This window comes from Lipomyces tetrasporus (genome assembly GCF_029532465.1).
Source record: "Lipomyces tetrasporus strain NRRL Y-64009 chromosome Unknown POJ06scaffold_3, whole genome shotgun sequence".
NCBI lineage: Eukaryota > Fungi > Ascomycota > Lipomycetes > Lipomycetales > Lipomycetaceae > Lipomyces > Lipomyces tetrasporus.
In genome coordinates, this window is record NW_026611598.1 from 1,731,366 (window position 1) to 1,750,272 (window position 18,907).

Genomic DNA, 18,907 nt, shown 5'->3' on the forward strand with positions numbered 1-18,907 from the left:
CGGGCGTCACATGCTCTTCGCAGACCTGCTCTCGCGAACCTGATAACTGTACAACGGACTGAACGGATACAACAGGTATTCCACCGTGCAAACTACGCGACTAAGTCGGCAGAGGAAGACGACCGATTGGTAATTACTCTGATTGCTTGGACGAGAGAGAGTTTGTTTGGGATTTCTCTCATTCTTCAATGAACTCGCTGCTGACTCCATCACAGGTCGGCGATTATCCCGAGTATCCGTACGTGAGCAACCAGAGCCGCGATCCCTACGAAAAATACGACGACCAGCAATTGCGACGCAACTATAACGATCCAGTGAGTTTTTCTGACTTCTTGGCAAACGATTTCTTTGGCACGTTTCATCAATATTGTTCCAACTCGGCTAACTTACTACGCACAGCTACATGAGGATGACGATGTGCTTAATATGTGGTCTCCAGATATTCACGACTTCGTTTCAGATGGCCAGGCATTTAGATCAATACTTTATTTCTTTGCAACAGTTGGAATAGGCAGCTACATATGCACATACTTTATGCCGGAGAAGCCAGCTGCCTCTAGAGTGTACCCGAACGGTCTCTTCAAAGAGTTAGGTGGCTCGGACGATTTCAAAGAGATCTATGCAGTAAGTCTTCCTTTGTTGTGGTATTGTGATCTCTCTAACCGATAGTATAGGCCAAAGTTGACGACGGAACGTATTACAGGAACTAGATCAGAAAGGGATTGAGATTGTTGGAATTATTGATTGTAGCTGTACTTACCATAGTTACATAATCACCGTTTAAGATCTGATTTGACGGGTGTGTGCGGTCACCGTTATGCTATAGTACATTATATACATCAAATTGCCTGTGAGACCAAACAAAGCCACTGATATAACTACAATGGCGCAATATCCAAACAAAGCAAGTTATGAATGCGTGACCATCAAAGCCAGTTTAAACTCAATATTGCTAATGCATCAGGCACCGTTATTCCTATTGTAAGCAGGCATATTCTGCATGCGATCAAATACCGGTCCTGATCTTCGACTGGCAGCCTGGACAGCACGTATGTCGGCTTGTTGTCTTCTTGTCCTTAATATCCTCGGTAAACGACGGTCCACATCTTTAAGCGCGAGCACACGCAGAATGACTTCTTCCGTATTGTCTACATCCCTAGCATCCCGTAATTGCTTCGCGGTCTGTCGCATTGTGCCCAGATTTTTATGGGCCAGGACAGTGCGCATCCGTCCAATGATACCTGGATGCAGCTTCATTTGGCTACGTCTCTCAAAGTTGCGGATTGCCATATCATTATAGTCGGTCTCCAACTGTTGTGCCGTATATTGATAGTAATGCTTCGCCAAAGTTATAATTTTGAAATGCTCAGAGCTTTTCAGTGCCTCGATTGATGGCCCGTGACCTTCACCGTGGAAAAATTCGAGAAGTTCAACCTAAGCTTTATCAGCCATATACTACATATAAACGAAAGTGGTTGCGCACATTAACCCAGCTCATTATGACTGTCATTTCGTCATCGGATAACGGCTTCTGTTGCACAGCCTTGGCTGTTAGCGGGGGGATTACAAGCAGTTCCAGATGCTCTAGAATCACATTCCAAGTTTCAAGCATGACTGTGACTTTTAACATATCGGTCAGCGTTGACTCGAGCGTTTTGAAAATTGGCAAAAGATAGTTATTCAGAAAAGGATCTATCGCGTCGCCGATCCGTTCTTCGAGGCTCCCCTGCGACGTAGTAGACACTGCCTCAGAGCCACTAGGACGGAGTATACGCTTGGCCATGGATGAGAGAAAACCCGAAGGTTTGATCACGTTACGGATAGTATCCAGGCATAGCTCATCGCTTATTGCCATTCGAAACTAAAATAGGTTCTGTTAGCATCTATGCTTCCTCTGTTAATGGTATGCAACGCACCTGGCCGGGAATAGACTTCACCATGAAATCTTCAATCCTTTGGATTTCTTTAAATGCCTTTCCGAGATGAAACATGATATCATCACGATCACGTTCCATAACAGTAACCACCTTCAGTCGCCCTTGTGGCTGAATATCAATCCAGGTCTCCTTAGGCTCAAAATCATGATGTTCCTTGGGATTTAACGAGAATAAGCAACTACCACAGTGATCTCGTTGCCCAAACAAATCTTCATCCCAAATATTGGCACCAATATTAACTGCATGTGTAACTGAATACTCAAAGCTTTCGTTCCATCGCGGATTCAGATCCTTGTATATAGTGCGTGTACGTCCGATACTTCTCTTTTGAGACTGATCGAACAGTTCAACATATGGATCACTCAGACCATTCGCATCGCACGCTTGCAAGCCTTCCGCCTCCACAACTTCGATAGTGAAAACAAAATTTGAGGTAGCCGTAGATCGTTCCTTCGTGGCGATTAGATTAGCCAGTGCTTCTGCATTAATGGACTTCTCAAGCTGGTCAAGGTTGCTTTTGATGTATTCCACGTTGTTCATTTTAACACAAGTCTGCAGCACATTATCAGAGACGACCTTAAATCTAACCATATTAGTAACTTACTTCCGACGAGAATTTCAACTCAACATCTCCCTTTTGTTTCTTTCCACTGTATTCTCCTGATACAGGTTTAACGTCTGCGACGAATTTGGTTTGAAGATTTTGGAGATACAGCCTAATTGCTTTAGAGATTGACTATTAGATCATGACCGTTAGTGTCTGTATCTGAAGTAGGAATAACTTGGAGCAATAAACAACGAAAGGCATACCCGCATGACAACATTATACAGTTTTGCGACCTGATACTCGTTTTGCCACTTGAATTCCTTGATTAAACTCATCTGTTGATGGAAAATCTGGAACATATCAAATACTGAGGTGCTATGACGCTGCTGCGGCTGCGAGTCCATGAACTTGGGAACAAACTATAACAAGGTTAGACTACTTCGACCAGACACAGCAACGAAATGCAATCGAATGGAAACATTCCTTCTCAGCTTTCACAATGCCGTCCACCCATTCGTTCGGCAGACTAGATCGCTTATCAAACCAGAGGTACACATAGTTAAATAACGCGCCTTCAACATCAAGTGGATATACAGCCCTTCAGTTCAATTAGTTTGTAAGACCGTACTCCAGGGCACGCACTTACTTTGGCATTTCAGCTAGGAAGATCCTGCGTAAGCGGCACTGCCAGGAATAGATATCCTTAATATCTTCGATCGCCAAATCTGTGCCTTCCCTATCCAGTTCTGTTCTCAAATGCACAATCTGTTCCTTGGAAAACTCGGCTGCCATGTTAGCAAGCTGAGCAGCGCACCACGATCCGACCTGTAGCTCTGCGGCCCATCTCGTTATGTCGATCCCCTCCACTTCCGTCGGCAACGTGTACCGCGCCTTGACTCGCTTAGTTGCTTCGATTGCCTGCCGGACGACGTCACGCCACTTATCAATTACCAAATAGTTGTTGTTACTTTCATTGATCAGACCCAAGAAGTGATTGTATGCGGCAAACTAGAGCAAATGTCAGTTCCCGATTTTCTAACTCGAGACTAATCAGAGTGGAAGACGCGAACCGACCTTTACACTCTCTCGTATCACCGTGATGGTGTCCCTGAACTCCTTTTCGGTTCCTTGGAATAAGTCGTTGGAAGCGATATATGAATCGATAAATGCAAACTTTTCTGCGACGTCTGCATCCAGTCCATCAGGGGGCAAAAAGAGAGACGAGTACTGTTCGACGATAGTTCCTATCATGTACTTATAAATAGTCATCAGGCTGTTTCGATACATGATTTTCTGAACATGTCAATAGACGGCTAAAAGAATTATATGCAGCAATGGTAGACATACATCTTGGACGGTCCATGGATCCTTAATATCTATACGGACCCTCATCATCTGAGACTCGACGAATTGAAAGATATGGACCATGACCCAAATATTCATGCTTTTAGTTACGTATAGTTCTCGTGCAACGTCAAGCTCCATTATATCCCTCGTAGACTTTTTCACGCGCCAGTTAGTAGATAGCATAATGAGTACACTCCGTGACTCTTTTGACAAGTAGTCTACCGAGTCCAACGAATTGGCAAGTTGTAAATCACGTAGACATGCCAGCATCAAAACGCGGCGGTAGTAGGTCGTTGCATCCGATGGGATAAAATTGTAAGCCGCCTTAAACTATCAGAATGATGCGCCAACTAAAGACTAAAGTGTATGAAGAGGACGCGTACCTCCCGTAGAAACCCACTATTTCGACGATCCACCTGACCGACATTGCTGGCAAGGTGAAGCTTAAGTATCTGATTCAATGCTTCTGATTCAGCATTCTTCCAGATTTGCCTGTCCTTGTCTAACTCGAAGCTGCTTGTTCGATCATTGTCGGTGCAGATGTCAGTAAGCAACTTTTTGACATCGTCCATGTACTCCAGTTCCGTCAACTTTCCCGCATAATTCAATATATCTTCCCGAACAGCACCTTCTGGCTTGGCAAACACGTAGGCTACCTCCTGATACAGAGGCGGTTGTACTGGTGCGCTGTAGTATCGTTTGACATCTGATATAATCCTGCGAACATTTTCAGTTTTGTCGGGGCTGCGAACCTTATTTATACAATACTCAATGAATGCCAAAAAGGCTAGAGTACATTCCTTGACTTGCATTGGCTCCAGTTTCTTGCTGCCACAGCATTGCATAAATAGCCCGTATATCTTCTGCAGCGACATCCCGTCTTTGAGACTCTCTTTGACATCCCTTTTCTCAGCTTCATCACGAAATCTACTAAACATCTCATGCAGAATGCGACCTTTATGCAGCGAAGAGTATGGATAACTGTCGACCTCTTTGCGAATACACCGTAGCAAGGAAGTATGAAGCTGTATCTCAGTCACTGGGACAGTGTCGCCGCCGGCGGTCCATTGGAACAGATTCTGTGAGCGCGGTGTGCGAATGTACTCCAAAAAACACGACTTTACAACGTAGTTATAAGCACTCGTATCTGTAACACTGGTCACAACTGGCTTGCGGGCACGTTGGCTGTTGGCCGCGCGTGCTAGGCTTATCGACATGTTTCTGTGCTGGTCCAGCGCCGGGATTAAGCTAGTTCTTCGCAGGCGTCTTTCACGTTGATCGCAAACTGCTTATACTAACGTCCACTTTGAATGCGATCAACGCCTTTAGTAGTCGCGATTATTGTGTTGAATTCAAATCTAGATTGCAGTCGCGTTAGGCTAATCTTTGGAGTTGGGACTTCGCCTCACAACCCCTGGAATATATAATGAATGGCCTGTATCAAGAACTCCGCGTCCCAAGAAAGCAAAATGCAATGCTCAAAACCTCTTATAATATAATTCATATTAATAGAATAAGTTTGTCACTAAGTCATCATATTATCGTGGTTTCGGTTGTAAAAAATTTGAGGTGTAGCTTTGTCTTGTGTCACAAGAGTTACGTAAGAATGGCTATCGTTGTGGTAAGCCTCAACTGGCCGCGTTTGGGCAGCTTCCGGGAAAGCATGATCAACAGGCTGAGACGCAATTGACATTATTATAGCACATTTGTCAGTTAAGGGCTTCTTATCTTCGATATCTTCGATTTTCCAGTCGCTATTGTAATATTGCCAAGGGAGATCAAGAGTATTGGTCGGTAATGGGAATTTGAAATTATGGTATTCGCACTCGAAGGCAGTAATCGTATTGCAGACGAGGGGCCTGATTTCAGGAACCCAGCAGGTTCCGGCGGAATTAAGATTGCAATCGATGTGAGTATACATTTAGTGTATAATTATTAATCCAAAGTAGAGCAAGCTGATCGATAAATTTAGCGCGGTGGAACGTTTACGGATTGTATTGGCTCGCGCCCTGGTCATCCTCCAGTAGTTATCAAACTTCTATCCGTAGATCCGCAGAATTATGAAGATGCACCTCGGGAGGCAATCAGGCGGGTTTTGGAAGCTTACACCGGGCAAGCAATTGGACGCAATGAGAGATTAGACACTGGACTAATTGGTGAGGACTCTCTCTCTCGCTGTTTTCAGTCGCTAACATTATTTTGCGATATCTAGAATCAGTCAGTAACTTTCTATTGGAAGGGGCGACGACGAGGTTTTAGGGATTACTAACTATTGACACAGATTAGAATGGGTACAACCGTGGCAACAAATGCGTTACTGGAGCGGAAAGGTCAAAGATGTGCATTGGTTACAACGAAAGGCTTTGCTGACTGCCTAATCATCGGCAATCAGAGTAGACCGAAAATCTTCGATATCGCTATCCATAAGCCCGAAGTTCTGTATCACAAAGTGATTGAGATCGATGAACGTGTCACTCTCGAAGATTATACCGAGCATCCGGAGAAGTTTAAGACCGTTGATGTCTCTCATGACGAAAATCTCGTTGTTGGGCTTTCAGGAGAGATTGTAAGACTTCTGAAGCGTCCAGAGTCGACAGAAATCGAATCTGCTCTGTTAGAGCTCTACGCAGAGGGATTCCGAAGCATTGCGGTGTGCTTAACACACTCATACACGTTTCCGGATCATGAGAAATTGGTGGGAAAAATTGCCAGTAAAGTAGGATTTGAACATATTTCTCTGTCAAGCCAGTTAATGCCGATGATTAAACTAGTTCCGCGTGCAACTTCTGCTACGGCTGACGCATATCTGACTCCTGAGATCAAAAAGTATATTTCTGGTTTCGAAAAGGGGTTCGAAGGTGGCTTAGGAAATGCATCCGCTAAGACAGGCAAGGGAGCGCGGTGCGAGTTTATGCAGTCGGACGGTGGTCTTGTTGATGTGAAGTCATTCTCTGGCTTACGGGCGATCTTATCTGGACCTGCAGGAGGTGTTGTAGGATATGCTCTCACGTCCTATGACCTCAACACCAAGATTCCTGTTATCGGTTTTGACATGGGTGGCACCTCTACGGACGTTTCGCGCTATGGGGAGGGTCACTACGAGCATGTCTTTGAGACCACAACAGCCGGTGTCACTATCCAGAGTCCCCAGTTAGACATCAACACTGTGGCTGCTGGCGGCGGAAGTCAACTGTTCTGGAGAAATGGGTTGTTTGTCGTTGGCCCGGAAAGTGCAGGGGCTCATCCTGGACCCGCTTGCTATAGGTAATCCAAGTTATGCTAAGAAGAGAAATCGCCTAACATACAGTGCAGGAAAGGTGGTCCATTGACTGTTACGGACGCTAACCTGCTCCTTGGACGCTTGCTTCCCGAATTTTTCCCCACAATTTTCGGACCTCAAGAGAATGAGCCTGTCGATACCCAGGCGTCCAAAAGACTCTTCGCTATGCTCACCGAACAGATTAACTCCGAGATTGATGATGCAAGTAAAATGACTGAAGATGAGGTTGCATATGGGTTTATAAAGGTCGCCAACGAGGCCATGGTTCGACCAATCCGAGCTCTCACTGAAGCTAAGGGTTATGATACATCGACTCATAGACTTGCTACATTTGGTGGTGCAGGTGGTCAGCACGCAGTAGCTATAGCCGAGGCCCTTGGTATTTCACAGATACTAATCCACAAGTACTCATCAGTTCTTTCCGCTTACGGTATGGCGTTGGCTGATGTAGTGCAAGAGGTACAGGAGCCTAGCTCATATATATTCACACCCGAGACTCAAAAAATATTTGTTGAGCGATTTGATGAGCTGCAAAAGAAGGCAAGTGCATCGTTGCATGACCAAGGATTTGACGACGGCCGTATAGACTTCGAATTATACTTGAACATGCGGTATCAAGGTACAGAATCGGCATTGATGATCATTAAGCCTGTAGGATGGGACTTTGAGAAGGCATTTGTTAATCATCATCTACAAGAATTTGGTTTCATTTTGCCGAATAGAGATATTATTGTTGATGACATTAGAGTGCGCGGTATAGGCAAAAGCTATCAGCTCAAAGAGAGAAGTGTTGATGAGCAACTGAAGACTTTAAAAGTGAGCCCTGTCAATGAAGCTAAAGTGGTCAGCACGAAGACAGTGTATTTCGAGGGTGGTCGTCAGCAAACACCCATTTATAAGATCGGAAACCTGGATGTGGGCGAAAAGGTTGTGGGACCCGCAATTCTTGCAGATGGTACTCAGACCATACTTGTTCCACCAGGTTCTGCAGCTATTATTCTCGAGACGCACGTGATTATCCACATCGGCGACGAAACTACAAAGAAGGCTGCGAATTCTGAACAGATTGACCCCATCACGCTTTCTATTTTTGGTCATCGGTTTATGGCGATTGCCGAGCAGATGGGTCGTGCCCTCCAAAAGACGAGTGTTTCCACAAACGTAAAGGAGCGATTGGACTATTCATGCGCACTATTTGATGCTCAAGGCGGATTAGTTGCTAATGCACCACACCTTCCAGTTCATCTTGGGTCGATGTCTACTGCGGTTCGAACACAAGCAAGTATATGGAAAGGAAAATTAAAGAAAGGTGATGTGATTGTGTCTAATCACCCTCAGACTGGTGGTACTCATCTTCCAGGTATGCTCTGTTTGTCCAATGTATAATCATTATGTCTACTAACAAGATAGACATCACTGTCATAACTCCCGCATTCCACGGCGACAAAATTGTTTTTTATGTTGCTTCACGTGCACATCATGCGGACATTGGCGGTATCCTTCCCGGATCTATGCCTCCTCACTCTCGAGAACTCTACCAAGAAGGCGCGGCCATTCTCAGCGAGAAATTGGTGTCTGAAGGTCATTTCGATGAGCAGCGGATTACAGAGCTACTACTGCATGAGCCTGCTCAGTACCCCGGTTGCTCTGGTACTCGCTGCTTGCCAGACAACATCAATGACTTAAAGGCGCAGGTGGCAGCGAACCAGAAAGGCATTAGCTTGATCGAAAGTTTAATTAATGAGTATTCTGAGTCCGTGGTCCAATTTTACATGTTGGCCATTCAAGACAACGCCGAGCTTTCAGTCAAAAGTATGTTGAAACAACTTAGTAAGCGCTTCGAGGGCAGGGTTCTGCAGGCCAAAGACCATATGGACGATGGATCACTAATCTGTCTCACAATTGACATAAATGGAAATGACGGTACTGCAGTCTTTGACTTTACCGGCACTGGCCCAGAAATATACGGCAATATGAACGCGCCTGAAGCTGTGACCTATAGTGCCATCATCTACTGCTTGCGGTGCTTAATCACCGAAGATATTCCTCTCAATCAAGGTTGTCTAAAGCCTGTTAAGGTTGTCATCCCGAAGGGTTCTTTTTTAAGTCCGTCAGCTACCGCAGCAGTCGTTGGTGGGAATGTGTTGACCAGCCAACGCATCACTGACGTTATCTTCCATGCATTTGAAGCCTGTGCGGCTTCTCAAGGCGATTGCAACAATCTCACATTTGGAATCGGAGGTAAACTAGATGGTCAGGAAGAGCAAGTGCGTGGTTGGGGATATTACGAAACCATTGCCGGTGGCAGCGGTGCAGGGCCGAATTGGCACGGCACTTCTGGCGTCCATACCCATATGACGAATACTCGTATTACTGATGCCGAGATATTTGAGAGACGGTACCCAGTTTTACTGCGTGAGTTTTCAATTAGAAAAGGCTCTGGCGGTAATGGTCAATATCGTGGCGGAGACGGTGTCGTCAGAGACATCGAGTTCCGAGTACCGGTTCAATGCTCAATTTTGTCCGAACGCCGTGTATATCACCCTTACGGCCTCGCAGGGGGTGAGGATGCTCACTGCGGCCTGAATCTATGGGTTCGCCTTATCGATGATGGGAACGGGGGCAAGAAGGAACGAATTATCAATTTGGGTGGTAAGAACACGGCTTCAATGCAGTCTGGGGAGAGGATTATTATTTGTACTCCTGGAGGCGGTGGATATGGTCCCGCACATCTAGATGCAGATATCGGTGGCAGAAAGAAGGATCCCAGGGCGAACTGGCGTGGTCAGGGAAGCGTTGCGATATACAATGCTATTCAGGAATCTAACTAGATAGAATTCGACTACGTCGCTTTTACGATGATATATACAAGCTGAACCTGGATAGTTTATGTAGCAATATAATTCACAGGTTGGCTGCATGGTAAAACATGTGGAGAAGACATAGTGACCCTAAGTAGTATTCTCAATCAATGCAAAATTATTAACAAGTAATCGAGAACAGCAAAATGAATCCATTCTAAGTACATCGATGCCGACCGCAAAAAAAATATACCTCGGCAACGGGGAATTGAACCCCGGTCCCCCGCGCGCTGATACGAGTACCTGACAGGCGGAAATTCTAGCCACTAAACTATTGCCGATAATTACAATCCACGATTGGGCCGTGCTACTTGAATGCCAAAGCATAATCGTCAAAACAGCCAGCACTTTAAGGGGTTATCTGCAAAAGAATAACATAAATAAATACTTAGATAAAACAGTAAATAGGTGTATATGGCATTTCCAACTAGATATTAGATATGGTTATACACCAACCAAGGATAAAGTATCATACCATCATCGGCTGACTTTCAAAATTTTTCTCTTGACTTCAGCGCAGTGGCTCACTTAAGCAATTCGGATGGAAAATTGGCTTACCGTCAGCAGTTTAGTCAATATAGGTCTCACTGATCGAGTGTTGGCAATAGCCTTTCACTTCATTAGTCCAGTACTGATTTTGGTCCATGACTTCAATCTTTGGTAAGTTGATGAGGTATAAAAGTATCCCTTGGTATGGATTAACACATAGATATTTAGCCATTGTTGAATTGGTATACGTACACTCTTCTGCAGTAAATAAATTTGTTTGATATGTGTATCATTTTTCACCACTTGGTTGTAAGGAGCAGAATGACCAATATGTGGCTTCTCTGTGTGGTGTCTGTCGTGGTACTCGACACCTGATTACCAACCCTGACATACATGTGGATGATCAATCTCGGTCTCCTAGTTTTGTCTTAGATGTTCGTGCGTATGCTTTAAACTGCCCGGTCGCCTACTGTTTTGACAGCGGGGGGAAGCAACCTTCACTTGCTTCTTGAATTGCCATGGCTTGTCAGTTAGTCATTACGCAGAGAGCTATATCACTACTTTTACATATTCTTTCCCGTTTAGCTGGGTTTGTTTTTGCAGACCAGATCTGGTCTCGTGATCAGTGCACGCTGGGTTAAGACAGTGGGTGGTGAGATATTACTTTTATACAATATATATTATCTGTGTGCTCTTGGCAGGATTCTGTTAACGTTAATACAATGAATGATTCTTATGTTCTTCCTTATCTGTTGTAGGGTTAGTAAAATATTCCACATTTGTTGCTCCACGTCTGTGAATAAAATAACTAGCCATAATAGTGTCAAAATTATCCAGCGTAGAGACCACAACTTCCACGTAAATGCTGCAATTAAGGAAAATGAAAATGATATTTAGTTAACTTACCATGCACTGAGCCACTGACGAATAACCAGTGGATGCAAAGGTCCAAAGTAAGCACAAGTACCCAGTGATCGAGGCAAGGTTGGTGGGAAGACTGCTAGCCTCAGCCGCGCGCTCTGTCAGCTTCACCCCGACACAGCACCGGCTATTTGCAGCATTAGATACGAAGATACATCACATAGCTAGATACTTAGAAGTCTAGTTCCGTATTTCTAGACCGTGCTACTATCGGATTCTCTGCCTGCAAAGATAGCCTGCGCTCTATAGTACTGCGAAATAGTCATCATGGCCGATCGATATTCATTCTCACTGACAACTTTCTCTCCAAGGTATGCATGGTTTTATTAGTCTACACATAGCAGATGATACGTTACTAGGCTGTTCGGGCTTGGATTGTGATTGAGATTCGGAAGATGCTGATTAATGCTGGCTAGTGGGAAGCTTGTTCAGATCGAATACGCGTTTCAAGCAGTAAATCAGGGTGTTACTTCATTAGGAATAAAGGGTATGTATATTTAAAGTCAGGTATCTTGTAAATGCGCGTCTATCTAACACATCTCTGACGTAGCCTCGAATGGGGTGGTTCTCGCTACCGAAAAGAAGTCAACTTCCGATCTAATCGATGCCTCGTCGCTTTCCAAGATTTCGAATATCACACCCGACATCGGAATGGTCTACAGTGGCATGGGCCCAGACTTTCGTGTTTTAGTCGACAAAGCCCGAAAGTCGTCTCATACCAATTATAAGCGTATTTACAATGAGTACCCGCCGACACGTATTCTTGTTGAGGATGTTGCTCGTACCATGCAAGAAGCCACACAATCTGGTGGTGTTCGTCCCTATGGTGTTTCGCTTCTTGTAGGTGGGCACGATGTCGATAATGGATTCTCCTTGTACCAAGTGGATCCGTCAGGCACTTATTTTCCATGGAAGGCGACGGCTATTGGCAAAGGCAGTACTTCGGCGAAGACGTTCCTGGAGAAACGGTGGACAGAAGACCTTGAACTAGAAGATGCCATTCACATTGCATTATTGACGCTGAAGGAGTCAGTGGAGGGTGAGATGAATGGAAATACGGTGGAAATCGGCGTGATTGGACCAGTTTCAGACCACTTACTGGGATTTGAAGGTGTGAAAAATGTCCAAGGGCCTAGGTTTCGGAAGTTGAGCCCACAGGAAATAGACGATCGATTGGATGCACTTTAAATGGCCTCTGCTTGAGTAGATGAAGTTTTAGTGCATTGTATGTTAAGCACGTATGTATCAGGTTATTTGATTTCAATCATGAGTACAAAGTATAGCCAAGCCAAATTCCAAATTACGTTGCTGAAATGCCAAAAAAAAAAATTTACTCCATGCTAATCCATGATTAATAAGTGCCATTTCCCAACCCATGCCAATACTAGGTTGTAGACAAAACAGAATGATGTACAACTATGATCACTCTCAGCATGCCCTTTGTTCGGGTGACGGCGTGCTTCCCCCTCGTTTCTTTTTATTAACCCTCTGCTCTGCTGCTCTGAGCATCAATTCACGAGGAGACAAGCGACGGATTTCTTCAATCGTGGTTCCTTCCCCATTAGAGTTAGCACCAGTTGCACCGGAGCCAAGGACAAATGAACCTCCTTCCCAACCGCCACTATCTTGATACTCATCTTCATCTGGAGGATTATAAAACTCCTCATCGGTCATTTTGTGACCGCGTCTGCCAAACGGATCCAGTTCGACCACTTCTCTTTCAAGGGTCTTGGTCAGCTCCCAAAACGATCGATCATGACCAGAGTACACATTATGCGCCAACTCATGGCATAAGACTTTCCTCACAGACTTAAAATCTCTCCAACCATCATATTCATCCATTCTCAGTCGTAATTCAATGACTTGACCTTTATTCCTATTAAGGCCGAGTAGCTTAGAGTCGTGGGATGTATTCGAAGCGGGATCCAATTCAGTCAGGACCGGAATTGACCATTTATATTTCTTCATTATGGCCTGGACACCTCGATCTGACTTCAGGCGTTCGAGGAACTCTAGTGACTTTTCTGGATTCGGAAGAAACGGGAGCGGTATAAGCTTATCAAACGTGTAATGCTGTGACTCGGGATCAGACTGCGGTCCCCTTTTGCCTGAACGGCCAGGTGCTGATATTCGAGGCTGTCGCACTAGCGACGGCTTTGGTGCCAATGACTTGACAATGTCTGCCAGCGCCGGCTTTGTTCCAATAAGCATCAGTCTAGTAGGTTTCGCTGACGACACTGCCGGGAGTAGGATTTCACCAAGTTGTCGGTCGGAGTCCTCGGGTTTAGCGAGACCATATTTCGGTAGCATTAATTTCTGATATGACGGCGGGATCTCGGTTAGATCTTCCAGTTCCAATTGTAGTTCCCCAAGTGTCGATGTCACTGGAAGCACAATCTCATGATGCGTGCCACTGTGAGACACTATGAGTCGCACGACGTCGCTGTTGTCGCTATTTGTGGTCAAAGACATTACTGGCTATAGCCTATACCAGAAAATTAATGTTGAGTAGGTATTGCTTCAATAGTATGTTGACAAGAATGAACACAATCAAGGTGGCTTTATAGAATGATGATGAGTTACGCAATTACAAATGGTCAGCATCGCCGATGTCGTGCGGCGCACTGCACGTGCCATCAACAAAGTGTTCTAGTGTGTTCGCACGAGTCGGGAGTCAGGCAATTTAAGGCAATTTAGGTGCTGCTATTTACCGATACATCATTGGAATAAGTGCAGGTTGAGCGTCTTTGATTAAGATCTCACTTCATTTGTGCTTCCCTCAAATGTCGATTACTGCGTACAATCGAATTCCGGCATGACTTCCAGCCCCAGCAGACCCACTAATGCGCACAACTCTACGGACACAGCTAAGGGGAGGAAGTTCCCTATAACAATTTCATCGTCATCAGCTCTGGGATTATCTAATGAACTTACTATCCTACGGGAAAAGTTTGACCGTGAAAAGGCGGCCGTCGGCAAGACGAAGCATACGCCACTGGCTACCAGTGGGACAAGGGCCTCGTGGAAAGTTCAGGATGCAAATAAAGGCGTGGAAGCTCGTAATGCACGGGACCTAGTACGACATGCAGAGGAACAGGTAAAGGGATCGGACAAGTATGCTACTACCGTACTTGAAAAGAAGGCGAGGCAGTATGAGGCAATAAAGAAGGGCCGGACCAAGGGCCTAAATCTCGTTGACAGTGTGTTGGACGTTGATCTGATGCCCCAGGATGTATCGGAATACGATAGTGAGGAACCAGATGACGACGAATTGGTGGAGTATACAGATGAGTTTGGTAGGAGCCGGATGGTGTCAAAATACCTGGTACCAAAGCTGCTCTCCGACTCAGACGTGAAACCACAAAAACCACAAAATCTGATATATGGTGACGTGATCCAGTACAACGCATTTCGAGGTGACGAAGAGGCTATGCGTGCGATTCTAGAAAGAGATGATACACAGGACTTGATGGTCCATTACGATGCTAGCAAGGAGATTCGGACCAAAGGTGTGGGGTTTTACAATTTTAGCAACGACGAGACTGAGAGAAATCGGGAAATGGAAGCGCTTAAAAATATGAGGGAGGAAACAAAGAAAATGCTTGCAAAAAGCAGGGAAGTGCGAAATCAGTGGACTGAAAGACGACAGGAACGCAGGAGACAAATAGCCAGAGCAAAGGCGGAGAAAGATGGCGAACAATGGTTAGAGAGCCTTGGACTTGGCCAGCCTGGAGAAATAAGTCGGTGATTGTGATATAGATATACTACTCCTTAATTTTTTGTCTTGTAAGGTAGTAGTTATTAGGCTTGTATGCCAAATTCCATGCTCATCGCTGAGGCGACGTTGAGATTCGGCCCGGTTATTTATGGGTTGGCTCAACAAAACTAGAGTCGGGCCTCTACATCTCAATCATATCACTTATATTATTATTTTCCTGCGAGCATCGGGAATATATATTTTATATTTGATAATGGACAGTAAAACTATCGACCCACTGATCCACAACACGGATATCGTTGTCCACGCTATCAGCAGGAAACCAGACCTACATGAAGATCATCGTTCTCCTGTCGCCGCTGATCTCGAAGCACTCATAGCATCGCTGTCTGTCAACGTTAGCGATGCGCAAGCGCAATATCTGCTTGCAAACCAGATCGACACTGATCTTAACAATCTGGCAGATGTTCCCGTGATCGCGCTGAAAGTGATTGCGAACGTATGCTAGGGTCATGCTATCATATCACTTTGAATCTGACAATTACCAGGAAAATCCCATTGGGCACAAGGCGAATCTACCGACAAATCTGCAGAAGAATGGCAGCAGCGTTGACTACATCAAAGCAGATAAACAGCTGGTTGTTGCGGAGAATTCCAAGTCGCCGAAGTCTGATATCGACACTTGTATTGCTAATCCAGATGTTGGCCAGTGGCCTCCGGCGATACCGAAACTAGCCATAACTGAATCAATAGCAATACCTTCGCCGGCGTCGTCGTCGTTTCCACGAGTTGAGAATACTGCGGATCAAGACACGCAGGCGGTTGTGCGGAAAGGTTCGCCGAATGCTCCCGACAGTTCATCAGGCTCAAGTCCTGATGCAGTGTTCACGCCCGCTGGCTCAGTGGGCTCTCAAACGTCCAGTTCAGCTAATAATGACAAGGACTTGGAATCAAGGCTCCCGGACTATAAAGACTTAAGCGATATTTTACCCGCTCAAAGTATTGACGAATTTCTTATCCAAAGCTGTATTCCCAGTAGTGTACGATTAGGAGAAACCGAAGACGACGCGCGATCAGACACCTTCTCAATCGCATTATCTCTGGTGAGCGACAAGACTGGTTGTCCGGCCGGGTATGCGTCTGAGGCAACCAGCATTTCGAATCTGCATATCATACGTCGGGTCAACTCACAAACAAGCAACTCACTGCCTTCACTCATGAGTACGCCTCAGTCGAGCATTGGAATCGATTTTACTTCAACGGAATCCCTGAGGGCGCAACGACGGAGGATGTGTATTGAAGAGTTTATAAGCACGGAACAATCCTACCTTAGCGGCCTACGTTTGTTGGTAAACGTAAGTAAAGGCTAGTTTCAATATCTTTACTGTCTATGCGTTCTTATTGGGTTTTGCTAGACATACTTGGCGACACTGGAATCTTGCGACAAGAAGTATCTGGACGTGTCAGCAGATATTCGTGACAGCGCGAATGCTTTGATTGAATTTCACCAGGACATCATATCTTCCATATACGCTAGCTATCCAACGTTGTATGCGCCAAGCACGGCATACACAGAGTCCGCCATTTCAGATTTTGGTATCACCCGAAAAGAACAACCAGATGTATCCGTGTTTGAGAAAGAAATCATTTCGGCATTTAACGGTGGCCAGGAGTCTTCCAAATGGACCTGGACAAGGCCGAATATATCAGTTTCCTCGCCAATGGTAGCTGCGACAATTGCGCAGCTGATACAAAAGAAGGTATTTTTGGCACTTTGTGAACCTTCTTGGCGATGGGATCCAGTTTTGACCAAGCAGGTATCCGATCTCGTAATATATGAGCAATACTGTCTGAATTACAACAATGTCATTCATATCCTGAAAGACTATCGCGAGTCTAAGTCGAAGCCGCTGCGAAATTGGAGCCGTGGATGTGAGAATGCTGCTCTAGCAACGCAATCGGAGAGCCGAAGAGCAGATTTGTCATTGGACGCCCTTGCTACAAATGTACTACTCTGTTGCTTTTGGTATTATGAGCTCTCTGACGCACCTATAGCCGACTATTAGAGTCATGAAATATCGGTTGCTAATACAGGAACTGTGTAAGCACACTTCGCCTGAGGATAGTACGGAAGCGCATGGAACTCTGGTATCAACACTTGCATCAGTCAAAGAAAGCCTTAAGCGCCTTAACAGCGAATTTGGAGCTGAAAGAAGCCGCGCAACGTCCTCTGAGCTGTGGAAACGCCTTGAGTTTGAGCAACCAGTAGGTTACAGGTTACAGGGTCGTATATCTGGTCTTGCTGTTTGTTTCTAACAAGCAAGCCTGCATTCGAGGCACAATATTTAGGTCGAGCCTCACTATGTGGCGCACTTCACGTTGCTTGGATAGGGAAGGATAGCAGTTCCCGTTCTCATTACCTAGGCGCCTTTCTGTTCAAGTCCTATCTCGTTTTAGCACACTGTCAGAAGAGCGACAAATATCCGGTGAAATTTCTTATTCCATTATGCAGTTCCTATTTACAGCCAACAGGTAACGGAGTAGGCATGCAAACAACGTCGCAGAGATCATGGAAGCTTATGTTTGAGTGTGATTTTGCAGTCTACGAAATTCTGTTGACGGCGATATCCGCTGCGGAGAAGGAAACCTGGCAGGATCAGCTACTTGCTCTAATTTGTGCGAATAACGGTGCGGAAAGCTATCTTTGGGATTTTGAAGCTTCTCGTCGCAAGGCTAGCGGCCATGGTCCAACGGCACTGGTTCCAGCTACTGCGCGTCCGTTGTTTGTGGATGCTCGCGGAAGTAGTGGTGTGCCAGCTGTACCGCGATCTCCTAGACGATTTTCTGGGTCATTGAGGCGTCAAGCTAGCATTGTTTATTCTAGAGAACCTATACAGATTCATGTGGACCATTTCTTGATGTCTGCAGATGAACTATTGACTTCTGCCAATTCTCCTGCATCTGCTTCTTCGATTACCTCCAAGATTTCGGAACCGGATGCCCGGATGCCTTCAGTGCCACATAGCTGCGAGTTTGCGATGTCAGCAAGATCACCAATATTGAACCGGGCATTCAGACGTGCCACGTCGATGACAGACACGACATGCAGCCCAATTCTGTCGTCTCTACGTCCAAGCTCACCCAACTCGCCTATTACAGACAAACGATGTTTATGCAATGGACCTCACATGTTCATTTTGAATATAAAGAGATCTGATAGGATATCAGCTGAGTCAGCAATAGGTTTTATTTGGAGCGAAGAATTGCCACACACTCCACCGGTTGAAGAAATATCGGTGTCCTTATCGAAACTGTCACTTTCATTGGGGACTAGGATTCTGGCGCGGAAATTCTCCGGTAGCTTCAAGACTGGATTAAGTCGGCGTGCATCGGGAAAAACTTTGCCAACTTATTCTGATACCATCATGACTGACATTTCAATCTCTAACGATAGCAAGAAGCCGCGATTCGATTTACACGACGATGTGTTGAACGAGGAAGATCAGGACGAATTAGATCCACTTGCAATTGGGAGTAGGCACTGTGAAAAGAATCAAGAAGGGAGACTGATTGTCAAACAGCCATCTGAATCGATAGTGTATAAGAAAAGCAGACAGTCTGTTTCTGGATTTGGAGGTATGATTGCGACCAGGTAATAATTGCGCGACGAGTGCGAGGACCTCGAGCGTGACCACACCACCCCTGTCAATGTTCAGTTCTAGTGAGGCACTAGATGTCACGCAATCGAAGAGTTTCTGTTTTTGGCTGAGTTTGTACCATCATAGTCATAATTATAGTACGATTTTA

The 18,907-nt window shown here is 45.3% G+C and overlaps 7 protein-coding genes and 1 non-coding gene across 8 annotated transcripts; 5 read left to right on the plus strand and 3 right to left on the minus strand.

Annotated features, from left to right (window-relative positions):
* Nucleotides 1–188: 188 nt before the first annotated feature.
* POJ06DRAFT_236905 (uncharacterized protein) lies at nucleotides 189–726 on the plus strand (the record flags this gene model as incomplete). Its single annotated transcript, XM_056185926.1, has 3 exons — nucleotides 189–314; nucleotides 400–624; nucleotides 670–726. The coding sequence occupies 3 exons, from the start codon at nucleotides 189–191 to the stop codon at nucleotides 724–726; spliced, it is 408 nt and encodes a 135-aa protein (XP_056045737.1).
* Nucleotides 722–5,048, minus strand: POJ06DRAFT_289161 (uncharacterized protein; the record flags this gene model as incomplete). Its single annotated transcript, XM_056190310.1, has 10 exons — nucleotides 722–1,434; nucleotides 1,484–1,861; nucleotides 1,917–2,489; nucleotides 2,542–2,673; nucleotides 2,748–2,903; nucleotides 2,983–3,082; nucleotides 3,131–3,492; nucleotides 3,559–3,777; nucleotides 3,832–4,155; nucleotides 4,215–5,048. 10 exons carry the CDS (start codon nucleotides 5,046–5,048, stop codon nucleotides 961–963), a joined length of 3,552 nt encoding a protein of 1,183 aa, XP_056045738.1. The 3' UTR covers nucleotides 722–960.
* A 445-nt stretch (nucleotides 5,049–5,493) lies between these two features.
* Nucleotides 5,494–10,089, plus strand: POJ06DRAFT_249285 (Hydantoinase B/oxoprolinase-domain-containing protein). Its single transcript, XM_056187147.1, has 6 exons — nucleotides 5,494–5,740; nucleotides 5,804–5,987; nucleotides 6,044–6,048; nucleotides 6,113–7,095; nucleotides 7,144–8,471; nucleotides 8,522–10,089. Exons 1-6 carry the CDS (start codon nucleotides 5,645–5,647, stop codon nucleotides 9,940–9,942), a joined length of 4,017 nt encoding a protein of 1,338 aa, XP_056045739.1. The 5' UTR covers nucleotides 5,494–5,644; the 3' UTR covers nucleotides 9,943–10,089.
* A 76-nt stretch (nucleotides 10,090–10,165) lies between these two features.
* POJ06DRAFT_t28 lies at nucleotides 10,166–10,253 on the minus strand. Its single transcript has one exon. It is a non-coding gene; the product is annotated as a tRNA-Asp (tRNA).
* Nucleotides 10,254–11,486: 1,233 nt separating this feature from the next.
* POJ06DRAFT_249287 (nucleophile aminohydrolase) lies at nucleotides 11,487–12,634 on the plus strand. Its single transcript, XM_056187148.1, has 3 exons — nucleotides 11,487–11,693; nucleotides 11,799–11,869; nucleotides 11,933–12,634. Exons 1-3 carry the CDS (start codon nucleotides 11,650–11,652, stop codon nucleotides 12,568–12,570), a joined length of 753 nt encoding a protein of 250 aa, XP_056045740.1. The 5' UTR covers nucleotides 11,487–11,649; the 3' UTR covers nucleotides 12,571–12,634.
* POJ06DRAFT_249290 (WLM domain-containing protein) lies at nucleotides 12,635–13,943 on the minus strand. Its single transcript, XM_056187149.1, has one exon. The coding sequence runs from the start codon at nucleotides 13,852–13,854 to the stop codon at nucleotides 12,811–12,813; it is 1,044 nt and encodes a 347-aa protein (XP_056045741.1). The 5' UTR covers nucleotides 13,855–13,943; the 3' UTR covers nucleotides 12,635–12,810.
* Nucleotides 13,944–14,050: 107 nt separating this feature from the next.
* Nucleotides 14,051–15,403, plus strand: POJ06DRAFT_249291 (uncharacterized protein). Its single transcript, XM_056187150.1, has one exon. The coding sequence runs from the start codon at nucleotides 14,198–14,200 to the stop codon at nucleotides 15,128–15,130; it is 933 nt and encodes a 310-aa protein (XP_056045742.1). The 5' UTR covers nucleotides 14,051–14,197; the 3' UTR covers nucleotides 15,131–15,403.
* Nucleotides 15,404–15,612: 209 nt separating this feature from the next.
* On the plus strand, nucleotides 15,613–18,756 carry POJ06DRAFT_280794 (uncharacterized protein; the record flags this gene model as incomplete). Its single annotated transcript, XM_056189903.1, has 7 exons — nucleotides 15,613–16,099; nucleotides 16,137–16,140; nucleotides 16,209–16,455; nucleotides 16,516–16,860; nucleotides 16,918–17,106; nucleotides 17,156–17,365; nucleotides 17,425–18,756. 7 exons carry the CDS (start codon nucleotides 15,613–15,615, stop codon nucleotides 18,754–18,756), a joined length of 2,814 nt encoding a protein of 937 aa, XP_056045743.1.
* Nucleotides 18,757–18,907: the final 151 nt, after the last annotated feature.

Coding starts and splice junctions, on each gene's coding strand:
- POJ06DRAFT_249290 (XM_056187149.1), bottom strand. CDS start 13,854: ATGTCTTTGACCACAAATAGCGACAACAGCGACGTCGTGCGACTCATA.
- POJ06DRAFT_249285 (XM_056187147.1), top strand. CDS start 5,645: ATGGTATTCGCACTCGAAGGCAGTAATCGTATTGCAGACGAGGGGCCT. Junction 5,741..5,803: donor GAATTAAGATTGCAATCGAT/GTGAGTATACAT, acceptor CGATAAATTTAG/CGCGGTGGAACGTTTACGGA. Junction 7,096..7,143: donor CCTGGACCCGCTTGCTATAG/GTAATCCAAGTT, acceptor CATACAGTGCAG/GAAAGGTGGTCCATTGACTG.
- POJ06DRAFT_249287 (XM_056187148.1), top strand. CDS start 11,650: ATGGCCGATCGATATTCATTCTCACTGACAACTTTCTCTCCAAG. Junction 11,694..11,798: donor CTGACAACTTTCTCTCCAAG/GTATGCATGGTT, acceptor AATGCTGGCTAG/TGGGAAGCTTGTTCAGATCG. Junction 11,870..11,932: donor TACTTCATTAGGAATAAAGG/GTATGTATATTT, acceptor TCTCTGACGTAG/CCTCGAATGGGGTGGTTCTC.
- POJ06DRAFT_249291 (XM_056187150.1), top strand. CDS start 14,198: ATGACTTCCAGCCCCAGCAGACCCACTAATGCGCACAACTCTACGGAC.